Source organism: Lonchura striata, chromosome 2 (assembly GCF_050655825.1).
Source record: "Lonchura striata isolate lonStrDom1 chromosome 2, ASM5065582v1, whole genome shotgun sequence".
Taxonomy (NCBI): Eukaryota; Metazoa; Chordata; class Aves; order Passeriformes; family Estrildidae; genus Lonchura; species Lonchura striata.
The window spans coordinates 87426104-87450608 of record NC_140704.1 but is presented as its reverse complement, the minus strand read 5'-3'; the positions used below and the strand labels follow the sequence as shown (position 1 = coordinate 87450608).

The 24505-nt window shown below is 35.1% G+C and overlaps 1 protein-coding gene across 1 annotated transcript in view; it reads right to left on the bottom strand.

Moving 5' to 3' along the window:
* ABCA13 (ATP binding cassette subfamily A member 13) overlaps positions 1–24505 on the bottom strand; it is a 175463-nt gene that overhangs the window by 9408 nt on the left and 141550 nt on the right. Inside the window, exons 49-52 of the mRNA XM_085571713.1 lie at positions 20325–20475; positions 12818–12952; positions 10384–10487; positions 7759–7851 (exon numbers count right to left, since the gene is read on the bottom strand). Coding sequence (XP_085427839.1) covers positions 7759–7851; positions 10384–10487; positions 12818–12952; positions 20325–20475 — 483 coding nt within the window. The remainder of the gene's footprint in view (positions 1–7758; positions 7852–10383; positions 10488–12817; positions 12953–20324; positions 20476–24505) is intronic.

Genomic DNA, 24505 nt, shown 5'->3' with positions numbered 1-24505 from the left:
CTGAACAGATAAACTTGATTAGATGCAAACAAACAGACATAAATAAATTATAAAGTCTCTCTTCCGTGTACTATTCATAGAGTTTGTTTCACCATTTTTAAGTAATCATGACTTTTCCAGGGTAACAATAGAAACACAAAAACAGTTATTAAAATGATGACTAACACTTGTTCAGGTATATTGCACATGCACTATTTGTTCATGTACACTCAGGCTTTCATATCAAACCATCTAAAGTTAATTTCTGTATTCAATAATTTTCATAACAGTGACAATCCCAGATTGTGAGCAGTGCAGGGTACAACTTTGCCTTGCTCTCTGTCCACTTGTAAAGTCTTAGATGTGATTTTCAAATATGTGGTGAAGCCCTCAAAAAAATCTCAATAATTGTTTATATAGGTGCAGAGAAAAAAAATATCTTCATATTTGAACTTTTTTATCTGCCAAGTATCAGAGATTTTTTCATTCTCGCATTATTTATGTATTTCACTCCCAGAGAAACAGGAGCTGCAGTGCTGTAATCCTGTGTAAAGATGATGGTACAGACTATAAAGAACTTAAACTGTTTTCTCAAAGTACTTTCTGGGCTCAACAGTGAAAAAGGCAGGAGTAAGTACCATTGTCATTATGTTGCTATGACTGGGTTTGCATGTACCATTTTAAATAACATAATAACCGTGGTATTACACACTAAAATATCTATTGAAAAACCTTATCAATACCTCAAGGTCAAATCTCAAGGTAAAAAGTTTTTAAAGGAGACAAGACATAAAATTAAAATTTAAACCACAGTTATATTTGCTTTATATAATAAACATTAATTACATTATCACACAGCACCTTGTCCTGAAATCCCTATTATGAATGCCTCACAAGATACACTGGATGTACCTGCTCAGACTAGTGGTCTTATTTACTGCAATGCCTAGAAAATGTTAGAAATAAGACAGCAGATTGATGAGAAAAGGGAAGGAAAAAAAAGGCAAGAAAGTGCTTCATGGCTCTGGACCACCCTGGGGAGCCAAATCTTACCCTTTCATCCTCATACATGTGTGGTCTGTGGTAACTCAGACCACATCTTTCTTTACTGCTTTCCTGTCTTCTTAAGAGCCCACCTGGAGACCAAGGGCTCCAGTTGGCAGGAGGAATTCACAGCACCTTCTGGAACACCTGCAGCTACAGCTGAAGTTAACTGGAGTTTTGATTTGAATGCAATGTTGAACAAATGAAAAATATTTAGTCATAAATTGCTCAAACAACCCAAACCCTTTCAACTTTAACACCAATCTTTCGTTATTCCTCTAAAAAATGGGAATAATTATTTCAAATTAAGTTTCCCAGAGGTGGAAAATAAAGATGTTGATGTTTGTGAAGCCCTGATCCAATAAATTCTCATAATACTGTATTTAAGGACAGTTTTGAAAAATTCCTAGTAAAAAACATACTAGAGAAAGAGGAGAATATGAAATCTTAATTAGCTGCTGATGATTTAATGATTTATTCAGAGATAGAATGCAGCATGCTGTGGAAAACATAGTCTAAAATGACCACAAAAAAAAAGGCATTTTAATGCACATGCACAGTAGGGATGAATTAATATTGTATAAAGCTTTAGGAGAGTCAAATAATTTTATTAATTCCTGAACTCTCAATCTGTGTGTTTCTTAAGTTTTAAGAACTCTTTTCTTCAAGCTTTCCTCTTGAGAGTTAAACTAATAGCTATATTTCATGATTATACATCCACTGCCTTAATACAATTTTCATGTACAAGAGCAAGGCTTTTTTTGGTCAAGAAGAATGAAAATTATTTAAATTTTTATATTTTATAGCATGTAAGAAGTTCATTGCTAGTATGTCAATTAATAACACTGTGTCTACCAAAGGCTGAAATATTGATGAGACCTTTAATTTTAATCCTCTCTTTTCCATTTAAGAAATCTACATGCGTAGATTGAGGAAAGCAATAAAATATTTTCAATCAACCTTTAAAAAAAATGTAAACTATGAATAGTCTGCCAACATATTTTCCATTCTTCCTCTTTCAGTGCACAGATAAGACTTGCAGACCCCTTTAATCCTCCCTTGGCTGAGAGAAAAGGACAGCATGAGAACACATAGAACAACAACATGAAGACACCGAGGTCAGTGAAGGTAGCCCTATAGAGGAGATGCCTTGATTTTAGGGCTGAAATCCCCTTGAAGTCCTCTTTTAAAGCTATGGAGAAGAATGTAATTGATACATCAGACTCTTCTCCCCTGTAACTCATTGAAAGTATGAGAAGATGAAGTGTTCAAATTGTAGATATAGGCAAAGGTCTCCATGCTAAAGTAAGTAGATGTTGAAGCACCTGTGGTCCCATGAGAAGTTTGAACAGAGAGAGAAGAGTGATGAAGACCCTTTGTCCCCAGGGAGAGAAGAAGACCTCTGTTCTCAGAGATGAAGTTGATCTCCAAAATAGATAAAGAGAACCTTTGCTCTTGAACAGTTCATCCTTAAAATAGTACCTCATAAGTTGACATGGCCCATAAAAACAGCTGTGGGAAAGCTGTGAAAGATGGGAGGGACTTTACAATTGCAGATTTCAGGTGGCTGCTATTAGTGGAAATTAAAAGCCATGAGAGAACTGTTTTCTTGTGGAGAAATCTCCATAAATTTACAAGAGAGACTTCCCTCCCCAGATAAACTGAAGGAAAACTATTCTAGAGATGATAAACTGACTGAATTGTTTCTGTACATTGTTAGTGAAAAAAAAATAAGGGAGAAAGGAAGGAGAAAGGAAGAAGTGTTCTGAAGATTTTATTCTAATTTTTATTATTCTTTTAGTTTCCATTAATAAAGTTTTCTTTATAGCCTTCTAAAGTTTTGTGCTTGCTTTACCTTCCTCCTAATCCTATCTTACAGCAGGAAATGAGCAAGTATATTCACTGTTGTTTGGCCAGCACTGAACCCACCAGATTAATTGATGCATTGGGGCTGGGAAATCTCAAATTGGCAAATCAAAACCACTACACAGCTATAGCAAATGAATTAATTGTTGGGTAATTTAATCAGATGGCTTGCTGATAAAATTTGAGAAAAGACTTGATGTCCAGCACCTGACAAATTGGTATGGTTTTTTCTGATATGAGAAAAATATCTGTCCAGATGGCCTTAGAATGAAGGATAATATTCAAAAAGTTGTTCCCAGAGAACTGGCCAGCTGTATCTCACATGAAAATGCTTCTGTGAACTTTTAGATAAAGCATTAAGTATAATGGAGAATACTGAAGAGAGCATTTAAATGTAATCCATTCACAATTTAGAGTAATTGACTCTGTTGGCAGGAGTTGTCTGAAATTAGGTTTTGATGGGCACAACTGTTAACACATCAATCTCAGACAAACTACATCTAGAACTAAGATGATAACTTTTTGAAAATAGTGCTTCATTTTTTTTCTTCTACCTAATAAATTTATTGATATTTTTTATAAATTTGCCACCTACAATAAAAAAGCCTTTTTAAAGAAGCTTTACCCTTATTATTCTGCTGATAAACATCTGCAGATACTTTAAATCTGTTTAAACATATATAAATATAGTCAAGGTTCAGCAGCTGGGAGCAGAAAACTCAAACACTGACATTTGTAGTAAGAAGACATTTTTGGAAAAGCATTTTCTAACAGGCTTACAGAAGGGCCAGAAAAATGGAACAAGTCTCATACATTAGAAGCAGCATCACTTTTTATATCCCTATGAAGCATTTATGTTTCACATTAGCATCTTCCTGGAGTTTACCCATACCCTTCATAGCAGAATTTTGTCCTGCCATCTGATAAAGCTGTACTCAGTCCAACATTATGATCTTTCACATCTGCCAAGGGCTGCAAGTGTAGCCAGAGAGAAAGAGCTGAATCCTTGAACTCCCCACCCAGCAAAGAAGCAAATTTAACAGGGCTCAAAGGAAGACTCATTAAACCTCCATCACATATCCATCAAAAAGGTGATCATAATCTGGACTCTGTAGACTGGAGCAGTACTAAAGAATAAACAAATAAAACAATTTTGAGGACTTCCATTGAGACAGAATTCAACAAGACGGGAAGAAAGAACATCATTTTACAGTGTGTGTCTACCCTTAGAGGAAGAAAAATCTTGAGACATACTAATAGAATAACATGCAATATCAAAATATGCTTCTATTTCTTACAGTATTTGATTTAGTTTTTTATAAATAAAAGCTATATGAAAGTTTTCTTTGGTTTAAGTATTCATATAGTGGTTAGATTTCTCTCCTTGCAATCTTCAAAACCAGACCAGGACACTGGTTGGTTTTAAAATATTTGTTCAATTTGATTTGTAGAAACAAATTGAAAACAGACTTAAGGATGCTTATAAATAAGAACATTTTTTAAAAAAACAAGCTGTAAAATCTAACAAAGAAACCCTGATAATCTACAACTATCACCCCATTAATTTATTTTAGTACCATTCTTCCCTGTTAAGATGAATGTGTATATTACTAGTCGGATTCATTCACACACATAGCAAAAAAATTAAACAAAAAAAAAGATGATCCAAAAATACAAAATTTTAGGGTATTGGCAATTAAATCAGATGCAACAAAACCAGTTTTCTTTATGCTTTCCTTAAATTGCTTCATGGAACATGTTTTTTTTTAAACAAAATGTAAGAGGTGATGGGTTTTTTACTGTGAGATGGTACATGTTCAAATATGATAGACAGTGCTAATTGCCAGAAAACAGTGGAACACTAGGAAAAGACTCATAAATATACCAGTAGAGGTGGCTGTTAAGGAAAGCATCTTTCCTTCCAGGTAGATATTTCCTAATAGTAGCTTAGATTTACTAATTCTTGTGGTCTACCACTTTAGAAGAAACAGTATTTTGCTCTGTATGGCAATGAGAATAATAGAGCTATTGAATCGCAGGAAGGGAAGAAAAACAGGAAGGAAAGTATCACTCAGTACCCCTCCAAGTCCTGGAATCTTTTCAGGATGTTCACAGATGGACCAGAAAGTGAGAAAATTAAGATTTTAAGATTATTTAAAGCTTAATTATTTCAATTTATTTCTTTGGAATTATGCTTCTCTGTTCCTTCCCCATCTCATGTAGATGCAGGAATCCTCCATACCAGGAAATTGTCTTCAAGTAATTTTGGGATTTAAATTGCACAGAACTTACAATGTTTTTTAATCTCTTAACAATTACTTTAAGTGTTAGGTGTGTGATAGCCTGGGTTTTAAGACAAAGGATTATATTTGCATGTGTTGGAGTGATGTTCGAAAGCTAGACTAAGCAACAAAATAACAGGAGTACAGGAACAGTCTTTGACTTCTCCCCAGTACCTGTTAAAAGATTTCCAAAGAAAAACAGAAATGTCTTTTCTGAAAGCTTTAACAGATGTATGTGTGTGTGATGCTTTAAGACTGCACTTTCTACAGTAGTTTTGTTTCTCCAGCCAAGAAAATTTATCAGGCAGAGAAAATTCAGAAAACAGTATGATTTTAATTAAATCCTTTGATAAAGCTCATGGCTATATTTTCTTAAAAATGTTTCTAAAGTTTTTTAAAAATTCAATAGATTCCTGAACAGTTAGCATGGAAAATTTGGAGACCAAAACAATCAATAAGCTGGGAATTAAAGGGATTTTAGTCCTGCCTTAAATGAAAAATCTTCATGCAGCTTGAGCTACACAGTTTGTGTAAAAAGTCTCATCAATATCGATCTCAAGTGAACATATTTTCCCATGTGAATGTCAATGATGGACATGCATTAAAGAACTGCCTCAGAACACAAACCTGCTGACAATATGAAATATTCTTAATATAAAGAAGGTGCACTTTTTACAAAGTTACAGCGATGTTAAAAAAATAATTGCTATGAACATGACTGCTAAATATTTTTAATATGACCTTGCTTTAGAGAATTTGAAAGAGGCCCTCATAAAGCCTTGATCCTGGAATGGCTGATCTGGGACTATATAGTAATAACAGTACTAGTATACATACAATAAGAAGTAATATGATGATACTTCCAGCAGGATACTTCTGCATTGATTTGCTAACTGTGATCTGAAAGAAGTTTATCTACAGAGGCAGTGCAGCAAATTGAGAAATAACTGCCTTATTTATATGAATACGGTGCATACTTATGAGTATGCTTTTGATGTCTTGTTTCCATAAGAGGGAAGATAAAAAGATATTGCTAAAGGAAACATCAGAAGTGTCAAAAAAATTACAAAGTCACTGATAAGATAAAGGGGAAGGTAGCCTTCATGGACTGTCTGATTTTGCCTTCTCAAGGTCAAGCTGACAAGACAGGGACATGTACTTACTCCAGAAGTTCTGAAACATAAAAAGGGAAGACTCAAATTCATCCAGGTAACTTTATACACTGAAATGAAGTTCCTAAGTAAAACTATTTTTTTCCTGAGTGAGGGGACACCTATCTACAAAAAGTATTTTCACCTAAGATCTGCACTGTCCTCTACGTATTATCTGTTTCTCATACAAAAGAAATAAAGGATGACTTCACACTCACTAATCTACTTCAGCCAGTGAGATAACAGGCCATTCTATGCTACAAAATTTGGGAAGAGACAAGATGGCAAAGACCTAGATATGAAAGAGGCAGAAACTGCTGCTGATCAATTGACTTCTCATGCCTCCAGAAATTGAAGCAAATAGGCACTGAAAGGTGTGCACACATGAAAAGAAGCCTACAATCAGACAGAATTTGATCATGATGCAGACATCAATGTTTTTTCCACTATCTGGATTGTAATATCTCTAACTTAAAGTTTATCTTCACAAAGAAAATTTTAAGTAGGGAGATAGTGTGGGTCAGACACATCTTGCTAATGCAGCTGCGAAGCAAGGATTTATGGTTCTACCCAAAGGGGAGGCCAAAAGGGTTGTCATGGCACAAGAAGTTGTCCAAAGCACATAACTTCTGCCTTATAAATATGGCAGACAGTAATTCCAAAGCATTTCTGTAGGGCCTTTTTCCCAATATCAAGTGCATCTGCACTTAAGAGAACTAAGTGCTGAGCTAGTACAAAGCAGTGTAGCTTCACTGCCTGTAAATGAGCGGTATCAACATACACGGCTGACTCTGTGTCCTAACAATCACATTTACAACTGAATATAAATGTTTTAGCTATAAGTTGCAGCAACTTTCCCCTCAGCTTCCAATGCTGTTTCCTTTATGATGGTTTGAACACATCCTCTGAATTAAACATCCTCATTAATAGGGAGTAAATTAACATATGAGCAGAGTTCAAACAGAAAAGAGGCTTATGCACACCAGGAAAAGGATGCAGAAAACAGCATAAATATCTGCAATTGTCAGTGAATTTGGTAGGGAGCAGACAGAGTTCAAAATAGATGCTCTTACTGGCTGCTGACCTGCAAAAAATGTTTCTTTCTGTTATGAAAAACCCTCAGAAGGAACCAAATTGTATTTCATTGCCATGGTGGAGACTCACAATGTATTCCTTAGGTTATGTGCAGAAGTGCTTCATTTTAGATGTAGATGTGTCTCTTTCAATTACCAATGCAGACTACAAAGCATTTTAGCAAAGTCACATGCCAATTTAGCTTGCTAAGTTATCCTAATTGGCTCTTTTTCAACTTCAGTGACAGCAGGAAAAAGATGTTCTTAGCAGTCGTAAGTGCTTATACCTTAGTACTACTAAAGCATCTAGCCAGCTCATGGATAGAATAAACATGCAAAAGATTTGATGTTGATGCATAATACCTGTTTTTAATGTGCTGGGGAGAGCCAAGACACTTGAAAGCTCCATTGACCATAATAGCAAGCCTTGTGCAGAGAGCTTCACATTCTTCCATACTACAAAATAAATTGAGGGGAAAAAACCAAATAATTAGCAGTGAAAACAGAGAACATTTTTATACCTAACTGTAGTTAAAGTGGAAGAATCTGGACAGATGCAAAAATAGGTACACAAAACCTTTGGCTTCAAAGGCTAATAGTCAAAATTGTAACCCTAATCAGTATACACCAGCAGTTATTACCACATGGGAGCTAGAAGAGAGCCTTAAACCATTATTTATATTTTTAGTCCATAACTATTTGGACAATTCTGGTCAGAATATAAAGGTATCATTACCACAGGCAAATGCCTCATAAGCAATGTCAAGAATGTTACTGAGGAAGTCATGAACTCTGTTATTCCCTTTAATATGTGTTTATGATTATTATGAGCTAAAGGATAAAGGATAAAGGGTGAGGAATGAAAATCTTGCTTAGCCTTTCTTTTGCATAGTACAAGACCTTGAAAAAATGTTACCCTTAGCCTGATTGCAAGATAGAAGCCAATCCAAAACACTACAATCTAAACAGAATTTAAGAAATTGAAATGCATCTGAAGAGAAAAGCAGAGTCCTCCTAGATGTGACTTCTTCAGAGGATAAATAGCTTTGACTTATGGCAGATGGGCTGCTACCCTACACATTATGCAGAATTGCAGCTCTTTCAAAGAAGCACTTTAGATATAAGGAACCACTCGGGATGAACTCATCATCCCAAAGAGGACTCAAGGATGTTTGGTGTTCCTACAATTCACTGCGTGCCCTCCCCAGCCCTTCTGAGACAGCTAAACAAGAGATGTCTTGTATGCCTCAGCCATGGACCAGTCCAAATCAAAGTGCGTTGACTGAACAAACATTGGCAATTAAGTACTGCCTTAGGAACAATTTCTTTGTAAAATGACAGGGCTGTAGTGAGAATTGCCAAACTGCTGTGTCTGAGAGAGACAGGGAGAGAGCTGACATGTCTTCCCACAAATCAGGAAATTCATTGAATAACTCCTAATGCTCCCCTTGGCAAAATGCTCCCTAGATGTGGCAAAATTACACAAATTTAGGGCTCTAGGGACAACTGATAAAGCCTCACTCCTCCCCAGTTAAAACAGAAGTTTTGTCTCAGATATGCAAGTAAAAAATTGCCTCAGAAAAGTAGGTAAACAGTCCTCAAAACCTGATTTTTACACAGCAAAACCTTTCTGTACCTTACACATGTATTCACTGACATGTATGAAAGTTCACTTCATATGCAAAATTCCTGTACTTCTAAAAGTAAATAATCTCAAAGCCCCAGTGGCCTTCAGAAAATAGTATAAATAATATAAAATAATTTCTCCTTTCTTCACCCTGGCACAACAATGTGAACAGTATCACTGTACTTTATTGTCTGCTTCAAGTCATTCGTTTGTAGAGCTAAATGTGCAGTTAATGCAATTGGATGAAGTTTGTTTGGTTACGTCATATTAGTAATGGGATCACAGGTCTCCTCTATTTAGTTGGTGTTTGACAGCTAAGGGTTCTTAATCTGGGCTGAAAAGTCAAAGCATATTTTTTCCTGAAAATCACTCAGTTAAATTCACAATGCATAACCCACGGTCCCTAAATGAGTGTGCTGGTCAGCACTTGGCCATCAAACACAGGTATGTAATTTTCAAAATTCAGTTTCCATAAATAAAAAAACTAGAAACCTTTTGGAGAATTTTTTCATCAATAATGGATTGGGACAACAAATACATTTTAAGAATATCTAAAAAAATCTGAAAATAGAAAACATTGGAGGAAGTTTGGCCACATTCCTTTATTAATTCACCTATACTTCAAATTTCATTTGGCCAAAAGTTTGATTGCTGTTTTGATTTTTGAATTTTGTCTTCTCTGGACATGTTTTCATGATATCTCCCTCATTTAAATAAATTTTGTTATATAATTACACATACCATATAGATATAACCTAAGGGAACATTTAATTTATTTCATTTCACTATAGATGTTACAAAACAGAATTGATGTTTTCTCCATTGAACCACTATACCAGTGACCATATCAGAGAACTGACAAGGTATTTAATGTAAATGGAACCTTCTAAGAGGATGGGGTCTCTCCTACTGTTTCCAGTAACTAATAAGAGAATAGCTGACACATCTATTTCTAGGATGCCACGGCTTACTCTTTTCACATACTGATTCAAAGCAAAACTTAATAAAATCAAAAGATTTTTTCACTCATACCTCCCTTTCTAAGGATTTTTAAGGTAGCCAGATACAAAAAAGTAACCTGATGTTCCAAGTAAGGAGAGTAAACTCTGAGTAAAAAGAGCATGGGAAAAGAAGAATCAATTGCATCATCTTTGCTGTGCCTGAAGATCCTTGAGCAACACTCCATTCTTTAAAAATTAAATATGAAAAATATTTAGGATTTTACTAGGTTCCTTTTTTATGAATAGGAAGGAATTACCATAAAATTTCAAGACTTAATTTGTGTTTCACAACAGAGTGAGCATGTCTTCAGAATATACTCCTCTGCAGGAATATGCTGGCTGCTGGGATAAGGGTCTTACCTGTGGGATGTCAGCACAGCTGCACAGCCATCTTGAACTTCCTTCAGGATAGCTTTCCAAAGGTAGCGTTTAGAGCAGGGATCCATCCCAGAGCTGGGCTCATCCTACAAGAAAAATGAAAATGACACAGCAGCATGGAAAAAGCAAACCACAGGTTCTGCCCAGCATGAAAAATTAAAATAATTCACAATAAAATCACATATTTTTCTCTTTAAATGCCACATTTTCAGAGGGCCATATAAGTGATACCCTGAACAATGTTTTGCTTTAACACATACAATTTAAATGTCTAAATTTATGGAAGGCACATTTTAGTAAAGAAGTATAATATTTAAATATAATCTATGCGTATTTATAAATGCTTATCATGTATATAAATTTTATATATCATATATGTATAGCTATAAGAATTTATTATATTATATCTGTTTCCTTATATACATATACTCTTTTTTATAAGAAAGACTTGCAAGCAGTTTTTCTCTTTCTAGAAGGGTTTGGTGACTGTTTCTGATCTGCATACACATCTGTCATGAGCGCAAACAAATGGAGAAGTCCTATAGCTCCCAGATGTCTACACTGCCCATCCCATATCCAGATGTCTGATAAGATGTTAGGATTTGACATCCTATACCAGTTACTCCCACAGCCCTTCTAAGAGGAATTTTCACCCACAGAGGAAAGAATTCACAGTATTAACATTAACTCAGTGCAAACCAACTGGCAAATCCATTTCCTACTTGGATGGCTTTCATGGAGAAAGACATGTTACTAGAAAATGTACATTTCCCCTTCTTGTTTATTCCTCTTTTCCTCCCTAAATCAAAATCTTTACTTCATCTACTCATGGAAACAAAAAGAATTATATTTTATTGACAAATCCAGTCTCTGTCACCACAAAACTGGGAAGAAGAAAACTCTTCTGGTTGCTTTTTATCCAGTGGAATGGGTACTGTCAGCACCTGTTAGACAAGTGTGGCTTTGACCAGAGTATTTTCAGCAAGGAATCCCAGTTGAAACCTGGAAACAAAGTTTTCAAGAAACAAAGCAAAAAAAACCATCCAGTTTGCAGCTAATTTTAGTGCTTTACTACCAATGTCAGAGGTTAAAAAATTCAGTTCAGTCTCCCATTAACTGTGGATTGCTAAGAAAGAAAACATAAAAAGCAATAAACATAAAGCAACCCACAATGTTGCTCAAATTAATAGCTATGAACCTGCATGTAATTTAAAAGCAGATTCAGTAGTTTATATTGCTGTCTTTGCTTTAAGAAAAAATAATAATAAAAAAATCTCCTTTTAAAATGTTGAAAAACTCCTTTAGCTTTCCAAAGCCAGCAAATGTTTTAAAGAATTTGACGTTTAGATAGCTTTCTTTCTTCTTTTTATTCTACATGCAACAGTCTGTGCCCTGCAGCAAGAAGTAGGCTGAAATGGATACTTGCAGTAGTACACTGTCATAAAGGCATTCAAAACCAGTTGGAGCATTTCTTAAGATCAGGAAAACACACTGATTTAAGATAGTCTCCTTTCACTAGCTGAACCAGGGTCAGTTAAAGCATAAAATGCAAATTAAATATCTTCTCTTAGAAGTGAGGCAATGGCAGGCAGTTAGAAGCAGCAAAATGTGTCTAATCTTCTGGAACACAAACCCTAGAGAACATCTATTTTATCTGGTCCTGGTTTACCTGCAATCTTTTCCTGGAAGCCCAGCTATCCCTCTCAGCTCTGAGGAGCAGCTTTCCTGACTGTTTTGAAAGGTTTATTGCACTGGTTTAGCTCTTCCCAGCCAAGTTTTACTAAAGCAAAGTTCAATATTCTCTAGTGAAACAATGGGCAATGGTATGAAAGAGAATGTAGTGTTGTAATGATGCAGTTCTCAAAGTTTTGTCTCTCTGATTTTCAATACAGAAGGAATTGGATACACTGAAGTGGCCAGTGTCAGGTCTAAATGGCCAGTAGTATGCAAGAACCAAAACAACCTGAGATAAGTAATTAAAATTAATATAATTCATAAGTATTGTTTGATTGGGTGACTTGTGAAGGCAAAAAAATATATGAACTACCCAGATTTATGAAGTAAATATAACCTAATAAGAATTAGGAGTATCCTGAAAGAACATGGGTCAATCAAACACATATTTGGACTGTGGAATACTACAATTTTATTTGTGTTGGGGGTTGGTTTTTTTTCTGCTCACCCAATTGCTCCAAGGAAGAAAAAAATAGGAAAAGAAAAGCAATTTAACTTTTTATTTTTGTAAGCACTGGAGAATAAAATTAAAGCCATTCATATAGCAGAACAAAGAAGACAGTTGTACATCTACGTATCAATTACTCCCTGACTGATCAGGAAACTATCTTTAGAGCAACATACATGACAATAAAATTAAATGTAGCCCATTTTTCATAAGCACAATATTACTTTTACTCACCAGTAAAAGTATTTGGGGTTTACCAACTAAAGCCACAGCAGTAGAGAGCTTCCTCTTTGTGCCAGCACTGTACATTCTCACCAGTTTGTCAGCATGGGCGTTGAGGTGCAAGCGGTTAACAAGGTCCTCTGCAACCTGTGGTTTGCAAATTCGAAGGCCAACAAAGATGAGCCAGGTTAGATAGCATTTGTGCACAGATTGAAAGAACATCCTGTTCATGCATGTTAAGAAAATGCACATTTGTTTCCTTATTTACCCACACATGCTGCAAATTACTACTTTTGAATATTCAACAAAGACAAAAATCTGCTCTGGGGCCCCTTTGTTCTTCAAAAATGATAAAGATTTTCTCATATAGAAGTCTGCCTTTGTCACTGCTCAGCACACTCATTTGTATTTGGTTTGTGTCCATGGGTCAATGATCTAAAATGTCTCTCATTTCAACTTATTCTCCACTATTGATTTGGTCAAATACCTGAGTAACTGAAAATTCAAGTTAAAAAGAAAAAAAAAGAAAAAAAAGAAAAAAAAAGTCAGAAAAGTCACATTTGTGGATTTAGAGCTTCTTTAAGACAAAATATAACAGGATTACATTAATACAACTTTTTAATAACTGAGAGGGGTAAGTTGATCCTAGCTGGATTGGTTTTAATTGCTTTAACAGGAATTTATGATCCAAGCAAGCTGGGAAGGCATGTGAGCACAGCTGGAGACAACGCTCATGCTGTCCCCTATGGCCTTTTTCTTTACCCTGTCAGAGACAATCTGACATATAAGGCTCCCTAAAATACTGGTGCTAGAGAATATTAAATGTAGCAATAATATTAATCCATCTATATCAGCTACTACTGCTAGACTGTCCAAGGAGATTCAAAACCATGAGGGACACAGCAGCAACTTTTCTGCTTGCTGCTGGCAAATGCACCCTGCAAAGGAGCAGGTGATTGGCACAAACTGCTGGGGGACTGTGTCATCAAGGAGTGATCAGCTTTGTAACACAGCAGGTGTGCTTTCCACATGTATGTAGGACAGCTGGAAGATTCTTGGAAAACAAGGAGTTGCATGGTGCTCTTATAGCCCAACATTAACTGCCAGAGCTTTCCCAGCAGTATGGTTCATTCTCTTTGCTTCCTCTACATTCCTTCAGCAAAAAGCAAGGAGGGACTTGAAAGCTTAATCATATCAGATGGACAGTCTCCACTTAACTCAAAATTCCAATTGAAGAAAAATTCAATAAACAACATTGTGAATTAATATTCACTCTCCATCATAAACTAACTGCCACAAGTATAACAATACTTTCTATAGAAGATTTTTATGCAAACACCATTGGAAATGATTAAGATATTCATGACCCTTTCAGCGAAATTTTTCAAGTGATACTTATAAAAGTAAGAGATAGCTCTGAGAACAAATTGTCTGTAAGATGGAACAATGCTGCAGCAGTGAGAATTTACAATATTCTTGTGATGATCCTTCGACTGATATCCATAGCCACTGTATTTGGGGTATCTGGATGTATAAGCTGACAGCAGTGCATGCTCTCACACAAAAGCCACATTTCAAAAGTATTGCTCTTAATACATTAGATGCAGAGAGGTTTTCTTTAAAAAAAATAGTCATAACAACTGCAGAACCAGCCACAGGTAATATTATATTGAAAAGTTCAAGGCTTCTGCTGTATCAAAGGTAATTCACAGTAACTTACTTCCAGTTAGATGTTATAGCTGTGGCTTTAAAGATGGTTAATCACCTAAACTATATCCTAATATAAGACAGCTGAGCTTTGCTTTGCTATGTGGTTTTTGTTTTTTTTTTCACTTCCAAGTAAAGGTCTCATTATACACCAAAGCAAAACACAACACTTTGTATTTTGTCCTCTAAAGCATGTGGTAGGCACCTTATCCTGACTTGGCTGCTACCACTTGGAATGCATAAATGTTAGTGACTAAAGGATTATCCACATACATATTCCCCAACAGTTGCACAATTACACAGAAAATCTAAGAAAAACCAGAAAGTGAAAATATATTCAACCCCATGTTTACACCAAATATGTTTTAAACTACAATAAGTTTCAAGAGCTATTAAAAATAATGAAGAGAGGACCTACATTTCAGAGAGCTGAAATGTAGTCAAAGCTATCCTTTAGCTATGACTATAACAATTCTTTCTAAGACTGCTTTGAAGTGTCATCTAAAGTCAGCAAAATGTCTTTTTTTTTTTTTTTTTAAAGTTTTTTGAAGAGACAATGCATGCTGCATGGGGAAGCATTTAGAAGGTCAAGGAACAGTGCCAGAGAGAGAAGAAAGTAACTATTCAAGTTAGATGGGTCTTCTTGTAGTCTATAGTCCCCAAGGAGACTCAGTCATGTCTGGTATGAACATAAAGCTCTTTGTAGGAAGCAACAGTAAAAAGAACTGACTTTGCAAGATTTTTAATTCCTCACATTGAATTCTCCTCTCTGGTGTGTGCTCAAGCATTCATCATGACTCCACAATCTCCCGTTTCATACAAGGAGATAAAGCCTGGCAAGCATCCTGCTATAGAAATCCTTCAAGACAAGGTTTAAAAGTTAAATAGGTAAAAAGAGAGGAGTGGGAATCATTTCATAGTGCCCGCTTTGCTGCTGCTTTAAATGTGGAGAGCTTCCAAAATAAACCTTGCACAGCACAATCTGACTTGATATCTAGATACACTTCTTTGGTGCAAAACATATCAAATTAGAATGGATTTAGAACTGAATCATATCAGCAACAAAAAGGCAGAAGGAAGGGCCAACTTTCTTATTCCTAAATACTTCCCAGTTTCACCTAAAAAAGTCTCTATTCCTGCTTCCCACCTCAAATCTCATATTTTAAAAGAGCAGACTATGGTTCAAATATAACTAAATATAAGAACATAGAGTTCATTATTTCAAGAGATGACCTCAAGACTTTTTTCTTTAATGTATATTATAAGATTTCCAGTAATTTTTCAGCTTTATTAATAATACCTAAGCAACAAACAAAGCAGTAGTTTGAATGAAATTAGAAATTACATATTAGCTATATTGTAGAGGAGCCTGAATATCTCCATTATAACTTCATTTTTCTGTATAGATAGTGGTTTTCATCATAGTACACTCTAAAATAAATACAAAAATCTCTCTTAAACTACTTTAAACGAAAGTCATAATTGAGCATGTGATCAATCTTCAGATACAGATACACATAATTATGCCAGAGAATTACAGTTCTAATGATTTCCTTCCTATAGTGAATGCAATATATTCACAAGCACCTTCTCTACTTCCTTGTCATATTCACCATGATGCTCTATTTGAATACTGTTTCATTGACATTCAGCAGCAAAGAGTGAGGAAATACTTCAATTTATTTAACAAGTTGATAACACTGAAGCCAAATCAAAATATAAAGAGTTATATGCAAATATATACATTGTGAGCACACTTGAACCATGAAAATATTTAATGTCTATTCATGGCTGTAATAATGTATTTAAACTTTTTTCCTTCCTCCCCACACCAGCAGTAAAATTTACAACAGACTTCACATCTATCAGCTAGCTATTCCCTTATTTTCAAATGTTTCTTAAAACTGTTTATTTTTTTCTCATCAACTCTAATATATTTAGCAAAAGATGTTTCCCAAAATTAATTTGGGCTAGTGCATCTAGCTTTAGAACAGGTATTGGAATAAGCCTTTCAATCTGTAGCATCTAAACAAAAATCCCCCAATACTTTGTGGAGTTTCTAAAGACAATATTCATTCCAGAAGAGGCAATAAGATAACGTTTTGCACACGTGCCAATATCTGTGGGAGTAAAGGTCAAAACGGGAATGGTCTCCTCCATCCACCAGAGACGTAAGAGGTACATCCATTCCACTGAAAAGCAGTAATTGTGTAACCACTAATGCCTATGGGCTTCCACTCCCTTTAAAAATTACCTCTAATAGACAAGTAAAACATTAAGTGGTGCTAATGACTTTCAGTCTGTGTGTCTTCCAGAAAAACTTGGAGTTATCAATCTATTGAAAGACTAGAATCAATCTATTCAAAGCTTAGAAACATCATGGTATGTCTACTTTGACTTGAAAGGCTGTATCCATCAGTGCATTAGTTTTCATCATCTCTGACACAATAAATAAAATGAATAACTTCTTGCTATTTATTTAAACAAATCCTAGTAAAGCAAATCTGACCCAATACTGAAAATGTATACCCAGTATAAATGATAATAAACATGGATTGAATTCTAGAGTCATCTGAAAAATAACTTTTTATGTCCAAAGCATTAATTCAAAGTGTCAGTTTCTAAGTGGATATAGTGTAGTTTGAACATCCTAAATAGAAATAATTCATCAATTCCACACAAAACACTATTTATTTGGCTTTCAAGTAAACAGAATTGTTAGATTTCTTACATTTGAAAAGTGCCATGGTCAAGTTTCTGGGGAACAATATTTTTTATCCCAAAATCTCATAAAACTATACACACTAATTTTGCTTGGGGTCCAAAAAAATGTAACATACAAAGAATACAGGAATAGATTCCTATAGAATCTATAGATTCCTATTTCCAGCACCTATAGAATATAACATGTAAGGAAATCACTGAAATTCTAGAATCAAAGCAAAATCTTCCTGGAGAGTTAATGAAAAGAGAAAGGATACTGGCATTCCAAAAAGTTACCTCAAAAGACCTGATAAAGCTTCTTTTGAGATTTGCAACAGAAGTTTTAATGCTAATGAGGCATGCCATTGATTTTGTGTTAATAATTTTAATTTTTTAACAAGCTGAATGCTGTATTTTGAAACAAATTGAGATCTAAGAAGTTGATATATTAAAGAAATAAAAATTAAAAGTACTGTGCTTAATCAATATCCTTCTAAATACCTAAAAGCTTTACTCTATTTTTTTCCAATTTTTAACAAAAAGAAACTTTCAGAGCAGATTTGTAAGGTATAAAAAAACTTCACATTACATGTGAAGCTTAACACTGACAGTAAATGACCCATTTTTCTCCTCCTTTCCCATTCATTTAATTACTGTTTTGGAACATTAAGTGCACTCAACTTTATGTCAGGCACTTAACTCCTGCTGCTGATAAATTTGTCTAGCAAAGGATTTGGTCCTTGAAGTTAGCGCTTCAATAGAAAACTTCAGCAGCAATAGAACCTGTGGGTCACCTGCCTGTTCACCTATTTCTTGAAAAACAAAGTGAATGTACATTTCTTTCCTTATCAAACCAACGTACTCTCTAGAATCTATGTGTCTGTGCATATTAAGCGTAATTAGTTTCTGGTAAATATTCAGAGGCAGACTTGGAGTGCTGTATCATAGGCAGGAGGGAATGATGAGAAAATAACAGCTTATGGTTCCATACAGCTGCTCCTCTAAAGCATTCCAAAGCCTTATTTTCTTTATAGGCAGTTAAAATGCTCACTTTCTCCAGGCACCAGCCATTTCTGAGTTGAAGCACAGCAGCTGTTGAGCGCCTGACAGCCATGCCACACAGTCAGGAGAGCCCGCTGACAAAAACATTTGTTTTCCTCTGATAGCTGCATTTCAGTTCTTGGTGGAGGAAAACCAGAACAGCTAAATTCTATTTGCAGGAGTGCTATGATGCCTTGGTCACAAGCACATGGCAACAAAGTCTGCTCTGCAACCCATGCAGACAGAAAAATTAAGACAATTGAAAAGACAAATGATCTTTCTTTCATAAATGTGATGCTAAGGCACAGAAGGCTGACTATAAAGAATAGTCTAGGCCTGTACCTAGATCATCTGAGATCCAGGAAGGTTCATGTTTGTCTTCTCTCAGTGCACAGAGTAACATAACTCATATCTATATGAATGATTTTCATCCATTTGAAGAGGGACATGTATGTGATGTAACATACCACTTGAGGAACTCTTCCCTAACTGCTATGGAGGAACTGACACTTCATGGAGAAAACAGGTAATTAATTATAGTTGAGTGCTTTAGTGCAATAACAACCATCCCTTAATATATTTCTTTTAGATCAATGGAAATATATGCAAGTTTTCAATACTCTGCTACTAGTCTGAAGTAAAAATTAACACCAATAAGTTATGAAGGGTAAACATTCAAACAAAAGACTGTATAATAATTTCTGAGCAGTCTGCAAGTAACATATTGTTAAAACATGTAAAAGTCCAGGCTTTGTCCTGGACAATGGATACTACCCAAAACAAGGGGCAAAGACATGCAAGAATCACTTATTTTCCCCAGGCTTTCATCCAGAAATACCCAAAGTATCAGCTTAAAACAGTAAAAATTCAAAATATTGCCTGTCCTGATGAATACTCAATGTCCCTTACAGGAATCATACTTATTTCTGAAATAGCACTATTCTGCTGAGGGAAAAGGAAACCCTACAGAGGCTACAGAGAACCAGAAAGCAGCCCTCTCACATACAGTCAAGGAACTGGTTGCAAACCACTTATTAGACCCTGACGCAACAGTCAGAAAAAAAAAAAAAAGCAGCACAGCAGCTATTTCAGTTCATGCAGTTTTGCTTCTGGAAAAATGAAAGGAAAACAACAGGTAGTGTTCTCGAGGTTACAAGGGCCGTGCTAGAGCAATAGCTACTATTTGGGACCAATCTATGCAGCAGGAATTGACAGATACCAATTTCATATGACAGTATAATTTTCTCATGTTAATAGAGATGTAATTAAAGCAGAAAAGACTGAAAGCTCAAGACAGGTCATATTGTAAACTTCCATCCGCTGATACAGAAAATCCCCCCATATTTTACACTGTATCCATTTTATACTTAATTTCTGGTATCAGCTGACTTGTTGCCTCATTGCAGAAAAAAGGTCAGCACAGCTGCACCTGCATCTGTAAATCCGGGAGCTCCCAGTGATATTCCCAGATATTGTCAACTTCTATGCTGGTAAGCCCTCAAGGCATTTTCTTTGGCCTGTTCTCCCTGGACAGCCCAAGCTTTGTGTGGCATCTGGAGCATCTAAAAGACTGCTCCCATCTTGTGATATTTAAGACAGCAGAGTGCTGACAGCTTCTATCCCAGCACCCAGGTGTTTCTTTTATTTATACAGAATCATACAACAATTTTTAGTTCCTTCAAAGTTAAAAAGTATCTCTGAAGAAAAGAGTTTTTCAGAGGTGCAAGACTCAAAGTGTGGTGTTCTCTCACAGTACTTTGTGTGTGATAGTGAAGGCATTGAGTCATTCATAAATTTAATTTATTTTAGGGGTTTTGTGCCCGAGATTTCATTTGCAATAATGTTATTTTACTATCTGCAGTGATGTTACTGTGTTTTGAACCAGCATAACGGACAGAAAATAATCCACATTATTTAAATAAAACTGTGGTAATCAAAAACCTTATTACTAAAGTTGTTAAGGTGAAATATTAGATAGTTTCTCATGTTAAAAAGGTACAATTGTTCTATAAACCCCACAGACTAGCCAGGCAATAGCTCCCCCTGCAAATCTGTTCTAGATAATTACCTTATGGATATTCTGCTTTGGAATTCCACGCAGTGTGCAGTAATAATAAAGATGCTCCCAACCTGTTAAAAGTTCATCCAGGGCATCTTGTTGTGGACAATATCCAATAAGAATACCTTCAGAGCTAGCAGAGAGTATATCCATTTCTGACCTGTTTAAAGAAAAAGAAAAAGATTTGAATGTTGCTTAACAAATCCACAGCCCTGGGTTCCACACTTGGGATACAAGACAAACACACATAACCTCAAGTCTAAAGATAAAGAAGTTTGAGTCTCTTTGCCATGGTTAGTGCAATGCCACTCACAATGCACACCACCCTTTTTGTCCCTTTTGAGTTAGTGCAGCCATCAGCATGTCACTGTTTTGACAGCGTGTGTGTCAACAGACCAACCCATGAAGAAGAGACATCCATGAGAATTAAACCTCACCAGTTTTATTTCTCATATCTTTTTGGTAGTACTTGCTCTAAGGAGACACACTTCAAACCATACAGTGCTCATATTTTATATTATACTATATACAATATTATATTAGTATCAATCACATTGGATATTCAAGAGGAAGGACTCTAGAGACAGGGAAATTTTGCTGTGTATTCTTTGTGTGGCTATGACCACATGTATGCATGCATGCATTCTCTAAACAACAAGAGTAAAAAAATAAACCACTGGATATTAAAGCCAAAAAACTTAAAAGACAATACAGGAAAAAGTATAAAATTATCCTGATTTAAGAGACTTTGGCCTTCACTTTGTAGCTCTACAGCATTACTTGAAATTACACTCATTGCTAAGAAGCAAGCTTGATTGCAAGGGTGTCTCATTATCCATAATAACACTAAATCTAGCCTATTTATTCCAACATCTAATTCAACACTCAACGATGCTGATTTACATGTACAGAAAGACCTATCAAAATGAAGATACTTAATAAGAAAAAAATCTGAGCTTTGAAAGAAAAGTTTTCAAAAGATTCTGAGTAACAGAATGTTTTTCATTTTAGTGGTTTTTCACATTTCTGATTAAAATAACTAAATATATGATTAATCATTTAGACACAAAGTAAATGCATTAACTGCAGGATTTACAAATACTAGCACTAGTGAAAATATAAATATGTATCCCCTGTTAACAAGATTCAGGAGTCTGGGGAGAAAAAAAGTTCTGCATTTTACATAATGAACCACAGCATGAAAATATATTTTAATCCTATCAAAAGATAAATTAACATGATTATGACAAACCTTGTCATGGATTAATTAGAATGTTTCTTTGCTTTTAATGGCAAAGATATAAAATCATGGTATCTTGTCTGGTTTGGATGGTGTTATGTAAGTTGTCTGCCTGTAGACAGCTCTCTAAATAGTTAACAAATTATAGAAGGGTGATAGGGGAAGGAGGGTAACTGAAGTGTTCATCATTAATTTATACCCACTTATATGACATCTTCAATGAAGAAAATACAGAATTTTTACTGTCTCCGTTTCCAACCATATGTGTGGAAAATTAAATCTTTTTTCTATAGCCATCTTTACCACAAGATATGGATTGAATAATGCAGATCTTTTTGTATAACCAGTCAGAAGCAGTGGATTCCTTATTTAATTATTTCTAACATAGCAAAATACTATACACAATGAAATGTTATCTAGATGCTGTTGAACATAGAGACGTGTCTGAGGTTTGTTTTGCTAGGAAGATTCATGCACAGGGTATTCTTTTGGTGCAGCTGCTGTCTTTTGAGAAAAAAAGAGACTGAGCTCTTGATCATATGCCAAGCTCAATCAGAAAAGAACAAATCACACTCAGGGGTAATTTCAGGGACATTTACTCAGCATGAACCCTGTAGCTGGATAGAAACATCTTGTCTGCAATGGGCTCCTACCATGAAGAACAAAAAGTTAAATATGGACAGCTGCAAAAAAACAACAGACATCTAATGTTCCTTAGCTAGAACTATATTAGAGCATTCTTACTCAGTTTGCATCAGGAAATAAAAAGTGTCCTCAGTGCTAATTGTACATACAGGATACTAGTACTCTGCCTATATGAAGCACCCAGCCCTAGGTGAACAGTACCCCACCTACTGACCTTTAGCTTTCATAAAGTGAGGACAAAGTGAGAATACATCCTTTAATATTCTTACTCAGTTTGGTCCCACACCTTGCAACTTTATCCATTAGTGCTGACCCTGAACAGTTCGACTTCCCATTAACTCAGAGATTCTACTGTATTCACTAAAGAACTCATAGACCTTTCCACCTCACTCCTCTCCCTCATCTCTGTATCTGTTAAATTTAAAACAATCCAACCAGAAGATTAAAAAAAATAGCCATATTGGGATTCTTAGCTTTTAAAAGACTCTCTTCTTTTTTTTTTTTTTTTTTTTTTCATAATGGGCAGTTTAATGTCTGATCTTCCCTCATCAACATCACAGAGTAGATTTCCAAATCAAAATTCTGGACATTTTCATTCAGTTTTGTTTAGCCAGCTCCTAAGTTCCTATGTTTTTTCTGATGGCATAAACAATATAAATAAAAAATAGATGAAAGAAAAACACATTATCCTTTTTAATTATAGGAGGTATAGTACAACAGAAAACAAGCTCCTGTCTTAGGAAATTGATTTTCCTTGAAATTCAGTTAATCCATCAGATTTAATTTTTATGGGTCTTAATTAAATTAACATTTTAAGTAGTGATGGCTTGATACCAGAAAATCTTCTCAGTAAATGATACACTGTAAATATTTTTCTCTTTTTTTTAAAATATCTGATTCAATTCTTTAAGCTAATTATAATCCTCTTCTTCCTTAACAAACATCATATTATCAGAACCAAAGTTCAAATATATATTTTTAATATTTTCTGAAATATAGATTAGTATGCAGCAAAATGCTGATTCTTTTTATTGTCAAGCAAGAGAAAAACAGTCATTTGTTTTCTGCCCTATTATTATCAGGATACCATAATTTTTCACTAGACTTCACAATAAAAACAAGACATGCAGGAGGAAAAATCAGCTCATTTTGTAAACAGAGAGAAGAACATGTAAGTATGGATTCCAAGCATTTTAAGGTTATTGTCCATAGTACAGTAGACATAAAATCTAGTGTAAATCTAAAAACTATGGGGAGTAAAACACTTTTACACTAAGATTTTACACTAATACACAACTGTCTGTATCTTTATAATTACACAGAGTACTTGTTATCTTTAAATTATGTTAGTAATTTTGATTACATCATCTGATCAAGTTAAGATATAGAACATATTTTCTCCTTCATTTTTAGACTACATCCTTATGCTCAGTCAATACTTACCCTCATTAGTTATGTTTTCCTTTTGAATGAACAGCTGCAAGAAATGACACCACCAGAATATTTCCAGAAATCTTTATGTTTTAAATATAGTTTTAAAGTTACAGAATTGCATTTCTAGAACTCCTTTAGAAATGGTCAACAGAACATTTAGCATCCTCAAGAAAAATAGTGGAGTCTAGTACTTCAGGCATGGAAGATTTTCTCTTCCATCCCTGTCTATGTACTTTGGTGAGAATCATGATATTTTGGTAAAAGACATCTGGAGAAAATATCCAGGACTCAATAAGAGTTTCCTCACTATGGAGTGTTCATCTTATAGGTTTGTACTATTGAGGAAAGAAATTGCCAGACTTTCAAGATACTGGAATCATAAACTAAAATCATAGTATAAAAAATTCTTGATTCAAAGTTGTTCCTCCACTGACCAATGCAAGGCTTTTTACATTGATCTGTTTATTCTGAGTGCTTAAAGAAAGCCCTGCAATCTAATTACAGGCTATATGAGGGTGGCATGGAGCAGTCCAGTCAGAAAGCCTCTGAATCTGTTTCCTTCTCCTGTATAAACAGGATCTGCAGTTTCCAGAAGGCCAGATCCCAATCTAGTTTGCAGAACTAGATTTGGATCTTGTTTTTTACAATGGTTACTACCAAAATTGCTTATAGGTGGTTGTGGGCTGTAATTCAAAGGTAAACCTCAGTGTTGGGGTCCAGAGACAACTTAGTCCCCCTGATATCAGTCTTATGGCTGGTTTTTGGAAAAAATGTTTTGCTTTTGGTTCCACTGTGCACTTTGTTTCACTTTATGCTTTTCCTGCAGTTTTTAAATGCAATTAAAAGCAGTGATATGTATGGTACTTACAAT